The 21,483-nt window shown below is 51.8% G+C and overlaps 1 protein-coding gene across 1 annotated transcript; it reads left to right on the forward strand.

Moving 5' to 3' along the window:
- The first annotated feature begins 98 nt into the window (after window positions 1–98).
- Window positions 99–21,483, forward strand: ZNF341 (zinc finger protein 341). Its single transcript, XM_055814683.1, has 15 exons — window positions 99–572; window positions 4,894–5,004; window positions 6,147–6,334; window positions 7,463–7,615; window positions 8,298–8,537; window positions 9,715–9,907; window positions 11,150–11,234; window positions 12,295–12,485; window positions 13,451–13,644; window positions 14,463–14,671; window positions 16,101–16,197; window positions 17,725–17,857; window positions 18,275–18,386; window positions 19,202–19,272; window positions 20,384–21,483. Exons 1-15 carry the CDS (start codon window positions 542–544, stop codon window positions 20,896–20,898), a joined length of 2,523 nt encoding a protein of 840 aa, XP_055670658.1. The 5' UTR covers window positions 99–541; the 3' UTR covers window positions 20,899–21,483.

Consider the following 21,483-nt stretch of genomic DNA (forward strand, 5'->3'; position numbering starts at 1 on the left):
CCATCAGCACTCTTGACTAATAAGCGATGCCATCTTAACTGCTCATTGGTGGGGAGGATTTGCTGTGTGGCCAATGGGAGACGCGCGGGGGTCCCGCCCATCCTCTCCCACTGAGGGCGACGCCGCGGCAGCGCTCGCCGCTGTCGGCCCCGCGGGGCGGCCTGGCCCTGGGCGGGTCATGGCGCGGTCCCCCGGCGGTAGAGGCGCGGCGTGGGGGCTCCGCGGGCCCTCGCAGGTGCCGCGCCGGCAGCCTGAGCGGGGCAGGTGCGGCCGCCGGGCGGTTCCCGCCCCTCTCGGTGGGGCCCGGCCTCCGCGGATCCCTGAGGCGCTGCTAGAGGCGCCGCTCCGCCGCGGTTCAAGTTAAACGCGAGCCCTCTCCCTCCCCCGCCAGGCCCGGCCGCACGCCCCAGGCTGTCGCTGCCCAGAGCAGGGGGCCAGGCCCCGGCCCCGGCGCGGGCGGAGAGCGCCCCCTGGCGGCGGGCGGCGGCGCTGCTCCCGGTGCCCGCTCCGGCTGGCGGGTCGCGGCCGCCCCGGCTCCAAGATGGCGCAGGCGATCTTCGAAGCGCTGGAAGGTAACGGGGCCGCCGCGCCGGGCCCAGCCGGGCCGCGCCGGGCTCACAGCGGGCCGCGCCTCTCCTCGCTTCCCCCGCCCCAGCTCCGCCGCCCCCCGCCCCCGCCGCCGTGCGGGACGACGGGCCGCAGCAGGGGCCGCCCTGTGAGGCCTGGCCCGGCGCGGCGCGGGGGGCTCCCGGCAGCTCGGGGGCGTCCCCCCTCTGCTCCCCCTTCCCCGGCGGCGGCGCGCACCGGCGCGGCCCCGGGGCATGCGGGTGGCGCGAGCGGCCCCGCGCGGCGGCGGGGGCGGGGCGGGACCGCAGCGGGCATCCCCCGCCGGCTGCCCGGGGCTGGCCGCGCCGGCCCCGGTTCCTTGGGGTCCCCCTGTCACCTCTCGGCCCTGTGCCATCCCCCCCGCGTGAGTCCGGGCGTCCCCGCACCGCCCATCCCAGTGCCCTGAGCCCCGGGCAGCCCCGGTTAGCCCTGTGCCCGGGGGCAACCGATCGCCTCCCTGCCCCTGTGCCCGGTGCCCCCCATCGCCTCCCTCATTGTGCCCAGTACCCCCATTGCCTCCCTGCTCGTTGCCTTGTGCTCATTGGGGCACTCCCGTCACCCTCATTTCTGTGCCCAGCAAACAAGATCACCAACCCCAGGACCCCCGCGTCACTCATGTGCCCCTTGCCCTCCCATCACTCCTCACCCCTGTGCCCGGCACGCTCGGACGCCACCGTGCAGCTGGGCACCCTCCTGCCCTGCATGCTGGGGTGCACCCCTTCCACCCCCCAGGGCTCACGCTCCCTGCCTGCCCTGGGGATGGTCCCTGAGGTGGGTGCTGGCCCCTGCATGTGTGTGTTAGCGTGTGGGGGTCCACGTTCTCTGGCACAGCCAGGGCAGTGCCCAGCTTCTCTCCACTCTGTGGGTGTGTGGGTCACGCTCGCACTCATGTGAATTTTGTGTTGGGACACTGTTTTACAGGCAGATGCCATCTGAGGGGAACTATTGGACATGCCAAGCTGTGGCAGTCTGACACTGAGCTCAGGGTCCGCCCGTTTGGAGAAAAAGCTACTTCATAAGGCATTTATTTCCTAAATTGAATTACGCATGTATTTTCCTTTATGGGGGGGGGATGCCACTGACTGGAAGGCCTTGCATCAGGATTGTCGCCCTATGCTTTGCAAATAGCACCTGTGATTGCAGCAGCAGAAAGAGGAGCAAAGAATAAATATTTCTATTCTGTTAGGTTACTTGGTGCATTTGACAGCACTCTGTATAATCAGGTTCTCTATTTCCTCTTTGCAATCAGCTCCTCATTGTATGGGTTTCCTTGCAGAATTCAGGAGAGCAAAACATTTTAGCAAATTATGAAAAGAATGTGGTGTTTTGTGGTTTTTTCTAAGCCCACCACAATTGGCAGCTTTTAGTAGTTGAGCTTGTTTGTGTTGCCTTGTTGATTCGATTACAAGTCGATGGTGACTTGGCATTCATGTGCAATGCTGAGAGCACCCGTGTTCTCAGCGGGTGCTGTGGGGCAGAGGTGCATTTTTGCCTGTTGCTAAAGCACCTGGTGATCTTATTGGCAGAAAAAAGACTCAATACGTGAAATTCAGTAGCACCTGGGTGAAATGGACATTCTTGTTTCATCTCTGAGAGAAATGTGGAAGGAAAAAAAGCACAAATCAGTACTCTTGTACTTTTATCCTGGCTTCCCCAAATCACTTTGTTTTTGTCAGGCTCTGAGGAAAGCCCGCTGCTGCCAGGAGAGAAGAGTTGGCTATTTTTTTTAGGTTTTCATCACCGTACATGCGTGCTGGCTGTAATCAGTGCAGGATCAATCCAAAGCTTTCCCTGGGGTGCACAGATGGCAGTGAACAGCATCCGTGTAACCAAGTAACTGCCTGCTTGTCTTCATGAGTTACTAAACCTTGAATTTGGTGATTTCCCTCTGCCTTAAGTGTGGCATTGTGCATTTACCCTGTGAAACTCTAGGGACTCTGTGGGCATTTGTGCAAATTGCCGAACGAATGAAGAGCAACATATTTCTGTTGTCTTGGGTAACTTTTCTCTGGCAGAAGGCTGAATGCAACACCGACAGTGTTGCTGCATTGTTGTCGCCTGTCCTCAGATCTTGGCCTCTCCTCAGGCTTCTTCCTGCTGGTGGGACAGAGGCAATCATCTGGCTTTTTTACTTGGAAGATCTGGCTATGTGCCAGAAGGAAACCCAGTTGTCCATTGCCAGGCACATAAAGAGTGGCGTTCTTGATGCAAACTGTTGTTAATTGTCCCCATAATATACTTAATCTGAATTTTTGATCCCCCTCTTTCTTTTGTCTTCTGGTAGCTTACTTCTGCTGAAGAAGGGCTGTTCCATTTCACTGTCTGGTTTGGATGTGCCAACAAGAGCCTGTGCTGCCTTTGCAGTTGACCAGGAAGTTATTTGTACAGGAGGAGGTATATTTTAAAGCAGGGCTTTGACTGGTGTGAGAAGATCCACGCAGGAGTGCTGCAGGAGCCTTCTGCCAGTGTGGCTGTCCTGCAGGGCTGGGTGCAGCTCTCTGTGCAGGTGAAGGCTTGCAGAACTGGACCTGCAGCTTTGCTGTGCCTCCGTGTGATTTATGTGAAAGGGTTCCCATAGGTGCAGTGGTAATTTTATGGTAGCATGTGGAGTATCGTGATCTGCTGCTTTCCAGTAGCTGCTTGTGCCCTCTGCTCCCCAGCAGCTGGAGAGGGATGCTCTCCTCTTTCCCATTGACACGTGCAGTGTTTGTGACCTCTTCTTAGTGAAATGATGAAAAAGGTGTTCACAGAGTCTTAACGTTACTTGCTTCCCACTGGAGATACAGGAGAAATGAGTATTTAGGGTGTCTTTAAAATGCTGTGGATTATATGGGTACTCACCATCAGGACGGTAACATCCTGATTGTCCAGGAGAAAATTTAAAATTACAAGAGGAATGTGCAGTGGCGGTTGCTTCTGCTGCCCTTTTCCTTTATGCTGTGATGTTACTGCATTTTGCTGTCCTTGCTGGTGCTGTTTGCTGAGCGACCTCTCATCAGGAACTGACCTTACCTGAACTACTTGGAAATGATCAGACTGATAGATTTTCTTTTTATTTTGGCACATAATTCTGAGTTCAGAGCTTTACAATTTTGTTTTGCAAAGATCTTGAAGGAAAGTGAAAAGCAAAGTAAGATCCCCCCACCTTTCTTTTCTCCCTTAATTCACAAGGTTTAACATATGACTTTGGTATGCTATCTGTTTTGTTGTGACTTCCTTCTCATAAAGGAATGGTAGGAAGAGTGCTGCATAAAAATCACCTCTTCTATTTTTCTCCCATAATCAGATTGTTCTATGTGTCTTTACATCTGATTTCTAAAAGGAAAGTGTGATGGGCTTAATCTGCTGGTCGCATGCCACTGGCCAATTTGTCTCCCTACATGAGCAGTCCCCTTCTCCTGCATTTATCTGGAATATTTTAGAACATTTTAGCTGTAGCAAAAAATATTTGTGCCAAAGCAAGTGAGCCGATTCTGACAACAAATCTGGCTGGGTATGTGTGTTTTCATGGAGTCCTGAGAGAACTAAAAATCGGAGAGAGCAACTCGCAGCTCTTGCTTGAGAGGAGCCTGTAGAGGGGCACAGTCCTGGGAGTTGGGGGACCACGGGGTCCTGCTCTCCTGCATGTCCCAGAACTGGGGTGGCAGGTGGTGACAAAGTTGGTCCCCCCAGAGCATCTCTCCCAGGAACCCATACTTAATATTTCCTTCTTAAAGCTGTATCTAAATCCTCCTGTAGTTCATAGCCCTGTGTCTGATCAGATCTGGGAATGCTGGTCTTGAAAACAGGGAGGCATTTCTAACAGTGCTGCTGAGGCAGAGTTGTGCACACCCAGGGTTTTGTCTTCACCAAGCTCAGTGCTTGTCTGTGCTGCATCATGCCATGTCCCCAGGCAGATCTACCCGGGCTGCTACCCCACCTGGCCCATGACACCCCAGATAGCTACAGCTACTTCTTAGCTCTGTTTGTAATACCCACTGTTTGTAAGCATCCTTCCTCTCTCCAGAAAATGCCTGAAACCAAGCCCTCTTTCGGCTTTCCTTGCCCTTCTTCCCTTTTCTTCTTGTATCAAAGGAATGTATGGAGACAAGTGGGAGCCTCGCTTTAGCGTGATAGTTAATGCTGTGGAGTAGAGGGGAATGAGGAGGTGGGAGTGGCTCTGTGGGAGAAGACAGCAGTAGCTGGCAAGCAGCTTCCCTCCATGACTCGTGAGCAAGATCCCAGTGCCTGAGGGCTCCATGTTCAGGCCGAGCTTGATTTACTATCCATGCTTGTGTCTCCTTTCAGGAATGGATAATCAGACGGTGCTGGCTGTGCAGTCCTTATTGGATGGTCAAGGAGGTGTGACGGATCCATCTGCTCAAAATGTCAACGCCTCCACTGCCATCCAGTCGATGGGTGAGTCCTGGTAGCACCAGGAGAGCGAGACAAGAGGCAGGAGGGCTGCAGACCTCTTCCTGCAGTGTGCACTCATGACTGTTGGAACAGCTGGCACAACAGCTGTACATGCTGGGTGCTGCCATGAACATTGTGAGCCTTCAGTGGGACTGGGCAGAGCAGGAGGAAGGAAGCAAGTGCCCAAGCAAGCAGAGATGCTTTTGGAGATGGTCATGACAATAGACTTGACTGTGCATTCCCAATAAAGACGTGAAGGGAGGGAGAATCTGCTCTCCCTGCCCCTAGTGCTTGTTACTGTTCACATTTTTTTTTAATGAGCTATTCCTTATCTTCTGGGGTTGTACAACTACTCCAGTCATTGAGTATCTCATCTGTGTGAATGAATACAGGAACTGGTCATTTATGTGCACATGAACATTCAAGTGCTTGACTAGGACTCTCTGGGTGGATACTGAGTTACCTCCTGGAGGAGTTACAGTCTGTGTCCCCAGAAATGTTCTGCTTCAGGCTGTGAGTCAGGCAGGAGGTACAGCCTTGTGAGTCCAACTGGATCAAGTGCAAATGGTGTGTGCTTGTGTGGTTTGCTAACATTGCAAATTTCACCTAGGACAATGTAACGGGGTTGTCTTGTTTCTGCTTTTAATGTGAAGCAGAGGTGTGAAAGACCAGCAGTCTTGCAGGGGGGTGGCTTTCAGACACAGGCTTCCAATGACTCTGTGCCCTGATCCAAGTTACTTCTCTTCCTTTGTGCAACCTGAATAATAAAATCTGCCTCAGCCAGCATAAAGTAGGTGCTTTGGAAGAAGCTGTTTTGACTAAAAGCAGAAGGTGCTACAGGAGCAAGGCTGGGTTGGTTGTTCACATCTTTGGGATGAGAAGACAGACAATGGGATTCAGTTTGTCACGGGGAGGTGGTGGGTTTTGTATATGGGAGCGGAGTTGAGGTGGGCTCAATCACATCAGTTAGCTTTAGGGAGAGCCTGGGACTGGGGAGAGGGACAATTTGATCCCTCCTGAATGTGATAGCTTTGAGGTGCTAAGATCCAAAAGGCATCTATTTTCCTACAGCTTTGGTTGTTAGGTGTAGCACTGGGGAATGCAGAAGAAAGCCTGGAACAGTGATCTGGTCCTCTTAATTGCAGATGATGAAGATGTTTTCCTCTGTGGGAAGTGTAAGAAGCAGTTCAACTCACTGCCTGCCTTCATGACCCACAAGAGAGAGCAGTGCCAGGGAAATGCTCCTTCCCTCTCCACAGTCTCGCTGGCCACCAACAGTGTGTATACCCCCTCCATCACATCGGTGCAGCAGGCTCCGAGCGCCGGCCGGCAGGTACTGTGCTGCAGGCAGAGGTTTTACTGCTCTGTTGCTGTGGTTCTGGGAGCTGGGGGGGCCTCTGGGTGATGCTTTTAGATCCAGTGGTGCCTCATGACTGACCTCTTTTCTGAGAGGCTCAGCTGTGGTTCTGTTGACTTTTGACCTCATGGTTAAAGCTGCCTGGTCCTTTGCAGTGGGGTGTCCTCCAGCAAAAGTGTCCGGGTCCGGTAGCCCTTTTATGAGGACAGAAGAGGTTTCATATTGTGTCTGTGCTACAGCCAGACTTTGGTTCTACTGAAGAGCCCCAGTGTCACAGCCTGGCAGGCTGGGCATTTGCATGGGTACACACTGCACAGTGCTCAAGGTGGAGTGGCATTTTCTGTCTGCTGGGCCATAGTCTGGCTCATGGGCAGAAGAGGAGGGCAATGTCTGGCAGCTTCATCCCAGCATCCCTGCTCTCAGTTTCCTGCAAATAAGCCCACATTATGTGGTGTGATGAGCATTAAGGGGTTATCCTCTCTGGAGTAACTCTCCCTCCCAACAGACTTCTTGGGAGCAAGTCCTTTGTGTATGACATGCACTGTGCCTGCAGTCGTGGTGGTTTTCAAAGTGCTTTCAAACCAGCTGTTTTTTTCAAGTTAACATAGTGCTAGTGGATGGTGCTGCCCAGGGCTGCAAACACAGGTTGTTTCCACCCAGGAAATGGGACAGCCTCCCTCCCCTCCTATAATCCGACTCTAGTCTGAAGAGATGGGCCTGATGTTCACCCTCTGCAGCCAGAGTAGCTTCTCAGTTCTCTACCTTTCCTAGCTAGGGGGAGGGAAGCACTCAGGAAAGGCTTGAATTTGTGTGCAACCAGTTTGTCCTGCAGATCTTTAATAACCCTTGATTTGAATTGTGGCTAGTGGCCACTTTCCTGAACCTTTTTACCTCCTTTTCAGAACAGTTTTTCTGGAGCTGCCTTATTGTTAAGGGCTAGAAATTACCATGGACTCAGCAGGAAGCTGTAGATACTGTGGCTCATCTGCTGACCAGAGGCTGTGAAAGCAGAGACTCCAAGTTTCACTGAAAAGCAGCGTCACCATTTTTTGTTTACTGTTTTGTCCTGTTGCTGGTCAACAATGCATCCTTTTTTTCTTTCAGCAAATTTCTACGTACATCACAGTTCCCCCATCACCTTTGATTCAGACCCTGGTGCAGGGCAACATCTTAGTCAGCGATGAGGTGCTGATGTCAGCCATGTCTGCTTTTACATCCTTGGACCAGCCCATGCCAACTGTGCAGCCCCCAGTGCAGGTAAGGGGCATGTGTGGGCCTGGGGAGTCCCGCTGCATGGGGTTATGCTTGCACAGCAGGAGCCCTGTCAGTCAATCGGACTCCAGAGATCTGCTTTGGTGCTGAATCCTGGGCACCTTCCCAACGTGACAGCCAGGCTCGGGAAGGAGCAATGGATAGATTACAGGATAGCTCCAGCATTTGCTCTCTCCTTGCATCCTTGTTGCTGGATGGTCAAATCATTGTAATGTGGTCTCTCCAGCTTTTTGTTGAGCCCCTGTGTAATGGCTGGCTTCCAGAGCTCTTGTCTGTTTGCTCCATGGATCCCTCTTCCACCTGGGATGGTTGTTTTGGGCTCTTCCCAGAGCTAGCCAGCCTGTATACATTCTCCATGCTCTGAAAATGTTCTTTGTAACCAGAAGGATTAAAAGCTTTAAAAACAAAGTAACAAAAGCAGTGGGGCTTGAGCACTTGGGTTTTGAAGGAGGCAATATCTACTGGAATGTCATGCCAAGCCTCTGCAAGCCAGCAGTCTGGTCCAACTGGGCAGTTGGACAGTGCTGCGTTGTGTCAAGACATCGCTGCTGTTCCTGTGGGTGTTGTTTTGAATTGGGACTGAGAACGTGTGTGAGGGCGCAGCCCCTCTAACTCATTGCTGCAGCATTTTCAAGGTCTTGTCTGTCTCTCCCTGTTCTGGTTTTAGAGCAGCTTGAGTATGCACGCTGGGGCTGGCTACCTCTCCCAGCCCCCGCCACCTCCACCTCCCCCACCACCACCCCCTCCTCAGCCTCCACCGCCTCCCCCCCCGAACATGGGGGCTCCAGGGCAGCCCAGCGCCGGCGGCAGCGGAGTGGTCGAAGTGTACAGTGCGCCTGCTCCTATGGCAGCAAACAGCGCAGTGGAGATCCAGACGCTGGGGATGCAGCCCTATCCGCCCATGGAGGTAAGGCCAGGGGCTGTCTGCAGGGGCTCTGTCCTCCTGGGCCTCTTCTCTAACAAGGCTGCTTGAGAGCTGCCTGGACTGGAAATGTGGAATTGGAGTCTGGGAAGGTGCGTTAGGTTATTTAACAATGATTATTTCCTCTGGGAGAATGTACTGAACAGAAGTATGTTGGCAAGATGATGGGGATTCTCAGAACAAGAGAAACAGTTAAGAGGGATGGAGGACTTGGCTGGCACAGGCTTAGGAGATCTGAATGTCTGCTGTGGTCGAGGGATACCTGCAGGTGTTGGGAGCGAGAGGGAGGTGAGGAGAGGGGCTTACTTCCCAGAGAGGTACAGAGCCTCATGCTGCGCACTAGAGGCTCCACCGGAGAGAAGAATTCACTCTAAATATCAGAGTTTGACAGGGCAGCTTTTCCTAAAGAGGCACAGGCAGGGGTGGATTTACCAGTGGGTCAGCTGTTCACAGCCTCTATGTTAGCATTGCCATTCACAACAGAAACTACTGGGTGTAACAGGTTTGTCAGCCTTATCTTTGTAGCTGGCATCTGATCTGGAACTGCCAGTGGTCAGAAATGGTTGGGGATGTTGGATACATAGTGGTCTGTGTTAATTTACCACGGTGGGCTATAGAAACTCCCTCAAACCATATCACCCCAGACTGATGCCTCTGTCTTTTTCTCTAAGCATCCTTTTCTAATGTTGGTGCTGAGGCAAACAGCTGTGCTTTGCCACCTGGAGTTTTCTTGTGCTTCCCTTCTGCAGTCCTGCCAGGGCAGGCAGCAGGGCCTGGAGATCCCACCCTTCAGGGCTGGTGTGAACTCACAGGGTCGGTGGTGATCATTTTGGTAACCTGCTCTGGAGGGATAAGAAACTCTTCTAGGCATAAGACATAGATGAGGGATTAGATGGCTCCTTCAGTGTTTCTTTGCTGTCCTGTTCCTGCTGTAATAACTGCTGGATGCTTTGTGATGTTCAGCAGGTTGTAGAGACACTGTGCAGGTTGTAGAGACACATTGTTGGACTGGTGAACCAGAAATGTGACCCAGTTTGGCAGGAGGCAGAAAACTCAGCCAGACCATAGCCCAGTGTGGCGAGTGTTGCTGGGGATGGAGGTTAGGGCAGAGTATAACTGTGTGCAGCAAACCTGTTTCCACTGATAAATTGCACTCTTGCAGGTACCAAGTCAGTGTGTGGAAAGTCCCGTGTACCCTTCTCCTGTGTACAGCCCTGGGAAGCAGGGATTCAAGTCTGAGAGCTCCAGCGCTCCCACACCTTTGACCAGCACAGGAGGCGGCAGTGTGGTTGGTTTTGATTCCACCTCTGCTCCCAAAAGCCGGCGCTGCAAAAATGAGAGCGGGCTGCAGGAAGGTAAATGCCCTTATAGCATTTGCCCTGTACTACCTGTAGGCCAGCACGCTTATTGTGTGGTGGACTGTTGAGCCACAGGCTCTCCAGGCCCTGTGGGGTGGCACTGGCTGCGCATGCAGCTCTAGAGGAGGAGCACAGTGTCCTACATGAAGCTATCAAGAGCAGGTGAAAGTGTGGACATACTTCTTGTCTGTCACCTCTGAGTGCACATGAAAGGCTTGTCACTGTGCTGCTGTGTGGGCCAGCTTGTGCTAAGTCTCTGCAGCTACATGCTTATTGGATCACACCTGAAATGGGGACATTTTGCAGAGTAAGGTGTTAGAGCTTGGTCCATTTTAACCCAAGGAAGACTGCCCAGTCGCCAGGCCGGTGTGCTAGTTACGGCCTCGCCCTGAAGACTCTTCCCAGGGGTTCAGCAGACCTGTCCCTGCTGTGTGTTTCAATGTCTGTGAAGAAAGCACGCCTGTCCCCAGGTCAGGCAGGACAGGGGCATGCCCCATTACAGGATGGAGGAGCATCAGATCCTCCGCTGGCCAAGCCTGCCCATTGCTGGTGTGGTGCAAGCACACCTACCTGAGTGAGAGGGAAGGTCCCAGACGTGGTGTGGAGGAAAGCCACGTGGCCTTCCTCCCCAGGAAGGTTGGGCCTCTGGAATTACGACCATACGGATGCTAGGGTTTAACCATATTTGCAGAGGTGTGAATGATCATGCAGGCTGCAGCTCTCAGTTCAGAATTTCCTAGAGCAGCCCACAGTTCTGCTGTTCTCCATTGGTTTATACCCCATCATAGTAGACAGAAGATGTGACTGACTGATCTTCTGGATGGGAGAAATATGCATGTGCTGTGGCTGATGTCTGACCTTGGTGAGTTCATAGGAGAGAGCCAGAACTGGGGCCCTTCCTTTCACTAATCCTGTGTCTTTTCCCAATGCCCAACATGCCTTTAAAGTAGGTGCTTTGTAGCACAGCTGCAAGGGATTCTGGAGTGGTTAATGCCTCAAGGGGATGCCCTGCTTCCTCCACTACTACCCTCCTCGCACTTGTAGAGTTGGCTCAGGCTACATTAAATATACGCTTGTGCCCATAAACTCTCCCCACTCTGGCCAGGCAGATCTTATCCTTTCATAAGCCCTTTATTTTTGGTCCTGAATAGACATGCCTTGGGCTGAGGGCCCTGTGGTGCAGGGGGGACAGAGCTGTGCTGTGTGATCTCATTCCTGTGTGTGCTTTTGCTCTTTCAGGCAAACCCAAGTCCCCCAAGCTGAAATGTACTTACTGTGACAAGGCCTTTACCAAGAACTTTGACCTGCAGCAGCACATCAGAAGGTAATGGTGCTGCTAACCCAGACACAGCAGAGTGGGTAGGGTGGAGGTGGGCACAGCTCCGCTGAGGGAGTCTGCGCAGCCCAGCAGACCTTGCGTTTGTCACATCCCAGAATCTGTGCTGCACTGGGAGGTGATCTTTCATCCCACTCACTGCAGGACACCTTCTCCCCAGGGGCTGGGGTGAAGGCTGCATCATGGATGTAATCTTCTTGCTGATTATGGCTTGGGACTATAGACTTGTTTTCCTTGCTGATGAGACTTTGAAAGCCAAACCTGTTGTCACCTTATCGCTGGAGCAGCAGCATCTCCACTGCTTGCCTCTGTCCTTTCCTCTACTCTCCCTCCCTACTAAGCTGGAGCCTTCGTGTTTTCTGGTGCTAGCAAACTGTCAGCCAAGCTCAGTGTCTATGTAGGGAGCTCATATAAGAGAGCTTTTCTCCGTCAGGAGGCAGTTGAAATCTTCAGTGTTCCCCCCAACAGAATCTTCTGGACTCAGATGAGTAGGAACAAGTGGTGTTTGCCCCCCTTCACAGTCTGGACTGTTCATGTGATGTACTTCATGTGTTAGAGAGTCTGCTCTTTGGAAGCAGAAGGGCAGAGTAGAAAGACCTTTCTGCTGTGGACAGGAGAGAGCAAATTCAGGGAGATCCAGGGGCTGCAAGCTAGAATAGGCATGTGTGCAGGGTAGGGTGGGGTGATAGGGAATAAAAGGGTTTTACCCCTGAGAAAGTGATGGGGTCCCCAATGTCCCTGCAGAGACCCTGACAACGAATGCCCTGATGTTGCTGCAGAGCTCTTTTTCTGTCCCACTGCTTCCTTTGATCCCTTGTCATCCCGAGACCACGAGTGTTTTGTCTGTGTGCCAGGCTTGTTTCTCCAGGCCTCTCGCAATCAACTTACTCAGGTTAATGAGGTCTCAGAGCCCGTGTTTGGCTGGTCCAGGTGCTGATCTGTCAAGCAGAGTGCCTAGCACAGCCCTGCAGCAGCCACCCCACCGTGGTCCATGCCTGGGGGCTGTCTCCTCTCTGCTGGCTGCTGATATGGTGCTCTCTGCCTTCAGTCACACAGGCGAGAAGCCCTTCCAGTGCATCGTGTGTGGCCGAGCCTTTGCCCAGAAGTCCAATGTGAAGAAGCACATGCAAACCCATAAAGTGTGGCCTCCAGGGCTGGGGTGCACTATCTCCCGCAACTCCATCACAGTGCAGGTCATGGCCTTGAATCCCAACCAGCCAGAGGACGAAGAGAACACAGGTTTGCTGCCTGGGGATAGCCTGTGCATGGGGCAGAGCAGTGATGTGGGGAGTCTGCACATCCCTGCATCTCCACACAGGGAGGGAGGGGAGACAGGAGCTGTGTGCACTGTTTGCATTCCTGCAGCACACACCAGAGAAACGAGTCGCATTTGCTGGACTCCAGCTGGCAGCTGCATCCTTTCGTACCTCCAGCTACGGTGGGATTCAGGTGCTGCTGGAGACAGCGACTCCAGAGTCTGCAAGTATGCACGTGCAGACAGGGTGAGGTGTCTTCCCCCTTCTCACTCCCTGGCAGGTGCAGCTTTGGCAGTACATGAGCCACACTTGACAGCTCTGGTCTAGTGGCCAGACAAGCCAGTGGTTTAGCACAGCGCAGTGCTCTCACTTGTTTGCAATGCGCAAGTCATGCCTGGGCTGGGTCTGGTCCCAGCAACCAACTGAAAATACTTGAGGCAGAGAAGAGCTCCTTGCTGGCAGATGGTGACTGGTCACCAGTTTTTCTGCTGGTGACCTCAGTCCTAGTAGGAGGGGAGAGAATGCAGTGACAATGTCATGTCTAGGACAAGGGCCTGCTGGAGCTGCTCTCTGCAGACTTCATGGACTGTGAGCTACTGGCTGGATCTTGCCTCTTGTCTCCTGCCAGAGGTGGGAGTAAATATGGCTCTGGTTCACAGACGGCCTGTTCTGCTGACTGCTCCACAGAGCACAGTTACACCCCTGGAAAAAGAAAATGGGTTAAGGAGAGGAAGATGGAGTAGTCAGATCCCTTAATAATCTCTAGAAAAAATTAAAACTATGCTGTTAGGGAGTAAGATTTGTCTGATCAAAAGAATCTGTCTTTGAAAGGAAGCAAGAGCCTGGACCCATAGCCAGGCCTGGTATGTCTCGGCACCGTGGTGCTGGCAGAGCAGCTTTCAGAGCTGTCTCATGGCAGGCTGTGACTTTCTCTCTCCCATTGTCCAGGTTTGACTCAGGCCTCAGGGAACCCTGTACCACCGCCCCAAGACATGAGCCCCTTGGACGAGAGCGAGGCAAACAAACTGGAAGCCAAGCAGGTTGTCTTGATCGATAGCTCTTACCAGTGCCAGTTCTGCCCCAGCAAATTCAACACCTATTTCCAGCTGAAATCACACATGACACAGCACAAGAATGAGCAGGTAGGGACAGAGGGTGCCCTGTGTTGGTGGTGAGATTGGGGTGGGCTTCATATAGTGCGCCAGCTTCCAGGGTCTGTCCTGAGCCTCTTGCTCTGTAAAGCTGCCAGTGCTTCCCATGCAGCTTAGCTCTCTGCACATTTGGGTTGCAGGTGTGTGGTCTTGGTGGCTTTGAAAAGCTCCACTGCCTCCACCCTGCTGATTGAGAAGTCAGCCAAGCAGGTTTGGATGGCTAAAGAAGCAGCAAAGAAGCACGGTCCGAAGTATTTGATGTAGGTGGCAGCTCTCAGGTTGTGGGACAGTCACTGCTGGGGTGTTGTGGTCTCAACCACACAAGTGGTTTCAGGCGCTCACACCAACACACCGTTCTCCCACCTTGCTTTCATAGGGGAGTGCCCTGATGGTCTGTGTTTGCAGAACATTCAGCTCCCAGCAGGTTCTGCCATTCACCTGGAACCGTCAGCCACATTTTGATGCTGAGCTGCTCTGCACTTTTCTTTAAAGACCCTTCCTCTGAGGAAGACAGCAGAGGAAGGGGATGTTTTACCACCACATTGTGTCCTGCTGCAGTGCAGGGCAGGGTTTCATTGCTGTGTGCTGACTGAGTGTGGGTGTGGTGGGATACTCTGGAAACCACGGTGCTGCTTTGCTCATAACATCAGCTCAGCTGCTTTCCAGCACAGTGGGTCAAGGGGCGGTGGTCCCTTTCTGTAAATGACTCAGTGGTTATGATTTCCAAAAAGGAAGGCCACTCTCTTGGCAGAGGATTTTCCCCGTTTGTTTCCATGGTGTGCCACTCCAGTTGCTCTCCCTTCTCCCAGGTGTACAAATGTGTGGTGAAAACCTGTGCTCAGACCTTCCAGAAGCTGGAGTCCTTCCTTGAGCACATCAAGAACCACCAGGAGGAGCTGAGTTATCGCTGCCACCTCTGCAGCAAGGACTTCCCCTCCCTGTACGAGCTGGGCGTCCACCAGTACTCCCACAGCCTGCTGCCCCAGCACAGCCCCAAGAAGGATGTGGCCGTGTACAAGTACAGTAGCAATCAGTGCTCACAAGGCTTGTAGGAGTGAGTGGGTGCAGAGTGTTTGGCTGAGAGCGGTGCAGACATTAGAGGGAAGAGGGGGCTGCATGTTTGGTGCCTGTGGTTCTTTTGGGCACCCAGGTGGCAAATGTGGGGCCCCTCCACCAGGCTGCTAGGGCCAAGCACTTTGAATGCAAGGAACCTTTTGGAAGGACAGTGAAAGGCTGAGATCAGTTACATGGGAAGATCTCACTGCAAGTCCTCTTATCACCAGTAAAGAGTGAGGTGGGCACAGCTGAACATGCACAGAGCTCAGTCAGAGACCCAGGGAAGCCCCTTCCCAGCCTGTTTTCTGTGATTAAACAACTGCAGCAAAGGGAGTGTGGGCTGTGAAGCTGTACCCAGAAAAAATCTCATATCCTTTTGCTGCAAAAGGGTCTATTACCTGGGAAAGCTTTTCTACTAGTGCAGAGAGAAGGGGTGAGGAGTTCCACGAAGAGCTCTCTGGAGCTTTTGAAATGCCTGTAGAGATATACATGAAGAGCAGGAAGCCCAGAAGATACTGAAGTCACCTAGGAGCTTCATGGAATAAATTGCTGCTTCTTACACAGACCATGATTTCTAGTTATTTTTGCACTGTGGAGCTTCATCCTGCAGCTTGCTAGCGGCGATCTTTGAGATCAGGGCCCTGCTTATGTTTGAGGAGGTTTTAGTCTGATCTAAGGAGAAATAGTTTCACAGCAGATACAGCGTGAGTGCCTCTGTATTTATTGTCGGTGATGCATGCCCCCATTGCCCATTGTCAGCAGTCAGCTTTGGCAGAGGTCTCTGGCAGAAATATGGATATGTGAGAACAGTTGAGATAGGTGGAGAGGGCTCAGGTGGTTTCGGAGAGGTGGCGCTGTAAGCCAGTGTTGTTAGATGCCAGAGACCCCACATGGAAGCGTGTTGCTTTGTGGCTGTCCTGGCCATGGGTAACAGTGCTGTCATGCTGTGACCCCACTCTCAGCTCCTTCATTGGGAGCTGCTGTATTTGTGTATTGAGGATGGAAAGTGTTTTAAATAATGTGAAATCATTACTTAGGGCTTTCCTCCATGAGGAAGCAGTGTGGAAGTATGTGCTCAGGTCTGAGTGCTCCCATGGGAGTCTGCGTGGAAGAGCACTAGCAGTTTAAAGGCTTCTTCACCCAATTTTCTAGCATCTTCCCCTTGTGAAGAAGGATGCTGAACGTGAGTGTGATTTGGCTATGTGGGTTGCCGAGGTTTCAGGGCACCTGGGTGGTTTTGTTATTGTCTGTATCAAGCTGACCCTGTCAGAAATCACCCTGGAAGGTGGCTGGTGAATGGGCTGGGCAGTCCTGGCTGGGGTCTGCTTGCAGCATGGGGTTTGCTGGTGGTAGCCTTGATCACAGGCTCTGTCCTTTCTCTCTACATTCAGATGTGTGAAGTGTGTAAATAAGTACTCCACCCCGGAAGCCCTGGAGCACCATCTGCAGACAGCAACGCACAACTTTCCCTGCCCTCACTGCCAGAAGGTGGGTGGGTGACCACTGCCTGAGCCGGTCCTGGACTCATAGCTAGGGCTCTGAGGGGGACAGGAACCCTTCAGCTCCCTTTCCTCTCCCTTCCTACCTCAGTACAGACTGGCAGGCTCATGAGATACTTTTCAGAGATTGCATCCCTGGCCTCCAGCTCTCTGGCCTCTCATGCAGAGTATGTTCCTCCCTGCAGTGCTGGCTTTTCTCCTGGACCTATTTGCTGAGCAGAATTTGTCAGGGGAGGTCCCTTATTCCCATGACAGCGCAGGACTGCACACCAGGCTGCTGTCCTTATTTCTTAAAGCAAGTATACCAGGAGGAGTGAGGCTGGTTTTGGGAAGTCTTAAGAGTGCCTTTGACTGCTACCTCTGGCTGGAAGGGTTGGGCATGGAAAGCCCTGGGCCCTACAGAAGCTTGTACACCTCCATTGCTGTCCTTATCTCCTGTTGCAACAGAAGTCTCTAGGTTCCCCCTCATTCCTCTCTTTTGGATGAGTGCTTTGTGTCCTTGGCAAAGAGAAACCTGTCTTGAGTGATGTGACTAGGACTGGAACAATGCCTGGGTAGGTTTTGGCTGGAAATACTCTCTTCAGCACAGCCCCTGAGGGGGTTTGAGGGGCAGAATTTTGTGGGGTTTTAATTCTAATAAATTATTTTTTAAAATCCAGACTAAAATTTGGACCCTTGCTCCTCTGTTTATAGCAAAGGAAATGAAAATCCTGCAATGAGGGCAGGGACAGTCTCAAAGGAGTGACCACTCTATACTGAGGTAGCTCAGGAAGGGGAAATGCGCTCTTGCCATGGTTAGTAACCCATCTTTCTTACCTGTCTTCTCTCCACTTCCCCCACCAGCTGACAGATGCCCTTCTGAGCCTGTGTGGGACTTTCAGCCTGCAGCATAGCAATTTGAAAGCCCATTATCCACACCGATATTTTTTACTTTTGTTTGTATTCTTACTAATACTGCTGTTTTCTGGAGAAACGAGAGCACAGCCCTGGGTACCAGAACTCTTGGCTCTCCTGTGCCCCCCTCAGATGTGTGCTTGCAGCATGCTCATTAGAAATTCACTTAGCCTGGGTATTTCCAGAATCCCCATTAGCCAAAGGAACCACTCACACATTACTGGGAAGTAGAAACTGAAGTTAACACTGTGGGAAGGTATAACTACGCGGGGTCCTTGCCCAGTCCATCCTATCCTGCTGCTGGCTTTGATGGGAGATGGGGCATCCATCTGGGGTGCTGGTCCGCAGCGGTATGGTGTTACAAAATTTAGCAGCCAGGTTTCAGCTTACGCATTTCTTAAGGATAAGAAGCTTACGTTGTGGGTTTGTTGTATTTTTTTAAAGCTCTATCTGTATTTTCCTTATACAAACCTGAAGGTTTTCTCAGTGTGTCCTGTCTGAGAAAGCAGTCACCATGAGCTGCTTAGGCTTTCTGCACAGGCTACACCTCCCATGCCCATGCAGGCTCAATGATGTCCCTTGTGTGCTGCCAGCTCTTAGCCTTGTTTTTGTGTATTAACAGGTGTTCCCCTGTGAGAGGTACCTGCGCCGCCACATCCCCACGCACGGTGGGGGTAGCAAGTTCAAGTGCCAGATCTGCAAGAAGTTCTTTCGCCGGGAGCACTACCTCAAGCTGCACGCCCACATCCACTCGGGTATGGGCTCCCACGGCACTGCAGTGCTCATTATATCTCTGTACCGTAGTCTGTGCTGCCCCCTCTCATACCCTGGCTATTTTCCTGACAACCAGAGTAACACAGCTGACTGTACAAGTCATTTGTAGTAACATGGGTTTGGGGTACGGTACTGGTTCAGCCTCATGCCCAGTACTGCACCAGTTAGAAGTGGGGCACAGAGGTGGCTACCCTACTGCCTGTGGTTGCAGAAGCTAAGGAAGCCGGCCCTGGAGAGCAGGAGCAGGGCACAGTGTGGATTGTATCCATCCATTTACTCATCAGGCAGGGTAGGGAAGCTTGGGGAAGTTTATAGAGAGGCAAAGCGGTACAGCTGCTGTAGTGAATCCTGTACGTGACTGGACTTTCCCTGACTCTCGGTTTCTTCTTTTTTTCCAGGTGAAAAGCCCTTTAAGTGCTCAGTGTGTGATGCAGCTTTCAATCGGAAAGACAAACTCAAGCGACATATGCTGATCCATGAGCCTTTTAAGAAATATAAATGTCCCTTCTCGTACGTAGTGCGTCTCTGGCATGGCAGCATGTCTTAATGGGATTGGGATGGGGTTTAGGATGGAAGGAACATCTCCTGCGGGTACCCTAGGGTACATGTGTGGCATCTACCAATCTACTGCTTCTTGGGGAGGTAGGAATGCTGTGTGCTGTTGAACTGGGAACCCAGAAGTCCCAGTCCTTTGTTATTGACTTCCTGTGTGGCCACGTAATTTCATGTCAGTTCATCAAGCCCTGTAAAATAATGCCTGCCTTCATGGGAGGCTTGGAGGGTTGCATCTGGGAAGCACCGGGGAAGAGAAGGAATATTATTTGACCACAAAGCGTAAGGTTGCCTGAATGATGGGCTCTCCCTGACTGCCATGTCTCAAAAAGCACGTGGCAATGTAGAAGCTAATGTATGAGCCAGAGAAATGCAGCTTTAGAAGGTGCATCCCCAAATCCATGGCACAGCCTTGGGCCTTCTGAGATAGCCAAGACTGACTGGCTTCTCTCTGCTCCAACCACCTTGTAGCTCCTTCCAAAATACTTCTGTCTCCAGCTGGGATCTTGAACCTGTGGCTTTTAGGAGCATTCATAGTGAGACACAGACCATGTGTCATCTAGCAGAAGCCACATGTCCCTGTAGCAGCCTGTTTATTCCTTGCCCCTCTCCAAAAGGGCTGAAATAGTGGAGCTCCTACTGAGACTGCACCGAGGGACTCATCCGGGTGCTGCTAAGGTGAAGGGTTGCGGATCTCCTTATGGTCCAGGTTCTGTTTATACTTTGATCCTCAGTTGATTCATGCTGCTCACCAGCATTTGTTATTGTTACAGAAGCCACACGGGCTGCAATAAAGAGTTCAACAGGCCTGACAAGCTGAAGGCTCACATACTGTCCCATTCGGGTAAGTGCAGCTCTGCCCATGCTGCCAGTGGTTGGGAATGAAGTGGCTGGGATTCACTGCAGTGCTGTGGGAGCACATTACAGAAGGGGTAAACCTGAGAAATAAGAGAGAACAAATTGTGAAAGTGCTTCTGCTTTATACCCTCAGAAGCATAGGAGGTTCTCTATGGTATCCCTCCACCCATCGCTCAGCTAACACAGCTACAGTGTGGTTTCTTGTGGGAGAATTTTCCACTGTGTGTGGTACAGTGTTTCCCAGATATAGGCCTAAATTCTTAATATAATTTATTAGGTTTAGATTTTTTTCTTTGTTGCTGCAGGCCTGTTTAACTGAGCTTGCATTTAGAGCTGTGTCTAAGCTTTGGGCTGTTTTCTAAGGCAGTATAAATCTGAAGGCAGGGCCTGCTGGCAAGACTTAGAAGCAGAGCTGGGTTACTCAGAATGTTTACTATCAAATGAATATCCAGACTGCTCTGTCCGCTGCTCCCCAATATCATTTCACATTCGAAAGGAGATCTCTTGGGATTTGATTCCCTTCTCTCTGTGTTCCAAAAATAATGCTCCCACTCCTAATAAAGATAATTTATTCCTATGGCCTAGGGAATGTTCAGACTTTTGTCTTTTGGGGTGAAACTGCAAGTCTTGTGCCTGTCATGTCCAAAGCCCTGCAGAGTGTGATCAGATGGGCCTGGGCTGACAGTGCTGTGGATGGTTTGTTTCAGACTGCACATTCCCATACTTGGGAGAAAAAAATAAAAAGTGAAAATGTCTTTACTTTACCAAATACACTTGAAAAAAAACCCCAACATTTTGCATTTTCATCACAAGAACCTGACATTTTTTTCTGGTGATATTCTAATTGTGTTATTTGAGGCAAGAGTTATTGTTTTAGCCCTTTATAAACACAGACATTCAAGTTGTAGGCACTCACGCTTTTCTGACTGCAGATTTGCCTGGCACAATGTCTCCTCCCTTGTATCAGGGAACATCTCCTTGGAAGAGGAGGTGAAGTGGTCATGTGCTCCCTTGGTGCGGTGCAGATTTTCTTGAAGATCTGCATTGGGATGCAGGGTCTCTTAACGGAGCTCTCTCTCCTCCTATGCTCTCTGCAGGGATGAAGATCCACAAGTGCCAGTACTGTAACAAGTCCTTCAGCCGACGAGCCCACATGATAGAGCATCAGCGCTCGCACACCGGTAACTACAAATACCGCTGCCCCACCTGTAGCAAAGGTTTCACGCGCCACAAGTACATGAAGGACCACAAGTGCCGGCTGGGCTCACCCAAGGACAAAGACCTGCAGCTCAGGAAGCCCCAGAAGAAGCGGGTGGCACGGGGGCGCAAGGCTGGCCTTTCCCTCCCCAACCAGCTGGGTCTGGCAGAGCTGAAGGACAGTGCTGCTGGGGAAAGCCCCCCTGAAGGTGGCCCTAACAAAGAACCGTTCCAGGAGTCGGATGCAGTCCTGTCCATTGTGGTTGGTGGGTCAGGAGCTGCTGACTCAGACCTCGTCGTTCCTGGCCAGCCCAACAGCCTCACATCCAATTTGGCCCTGGCAGAACTGCAGACTGCCTCAGATGGCCCCTGCACCATGCTGGCTGTCCCTGTTTACATCCAAACGACAGAGTGATAACGTTAGAGCCACTGTGTGGCTGAGGGCTGCTGCTGGGGCTGTCAGACTCAGTGCTGAAATGTATCCCATTGGAAAAGACCAAAGGTCTTGCGGGGAGGTAGATGGATATGGGAGAGAATGCCTTCCATCTCCACTTGTTCTTCCCATCCTTGGGCAGAGGCCTGCTTGGAAGCCACTGATGGCTACAAGGCACTGAAGAGAATGGCTCCGTTATTTCTTGTCCCTCTGCATCACTGGTCAGCCTAGGGCAAGAAAGACTAAGATCCCTGAATCAGGGTAAGAAGAAGGAGCATGCAAACTTGCAACAAACAGCTGCTGAAATCAGGTGGCTTTGCAAATCACAGCCTGTCCCATCTGTGGTTTTTCTGGCCTAAAAGCTGTATTGCCCAGTATTTGGGTGGCCTTTCCGAGAGCAAACAATTGATCCTTCCTAGTGGAAGCAAGTTCATCCTGAGATCCTTTGGGAACACTGTTCAGAAATACCCTGATAGACTTATCTCTGGTATCTTTCTCTTCTCTGTCTCTATCAGTAGAAAGATCACCTTGTCTGTACTACATGTGTTATAAACACCATGGACCTCA

The sequence above is a fragment of the Falco peregrinus genome, chromosome 9 (genome assembly GCF_023634155.1).
Source record: "Falco peregrinus isolate bFalPer1 chromosome 9, bFalPer1.pri, whole genome shotgun sequence".
In the NCBI taxonomy this organism is placed as follows: domain Eukaryota; kingdom Metazoa; phylum Chordata; class Aves; order Falconiformes; family Falconidae; genus Falco; species Falco peregrinus.

Bases quoted from the DNA above. Each gene is read 5' to 3' on its own strand.
- ZNF341 (XM_055814683.1), top strand. From the start codon at position 542: ATGGCGCAGGCGATCTTCGAAGCGCTGGAAG. The intron at 5,005-6,146 runs GTGAGTCCTGGT...TCTTAATTGCAG, and splicing joins CACTGCCATCCAGTCGATGG to ATGATGAAGATGTTTTCCTC. The intron at 7,616-8,297 runs GTAAGGGGCATG...TTCTGGTTTTAG, and splicing joins CTGTGCAGCCCCCAGTGCAG to AGCAGCTTGAGTATGCACGC.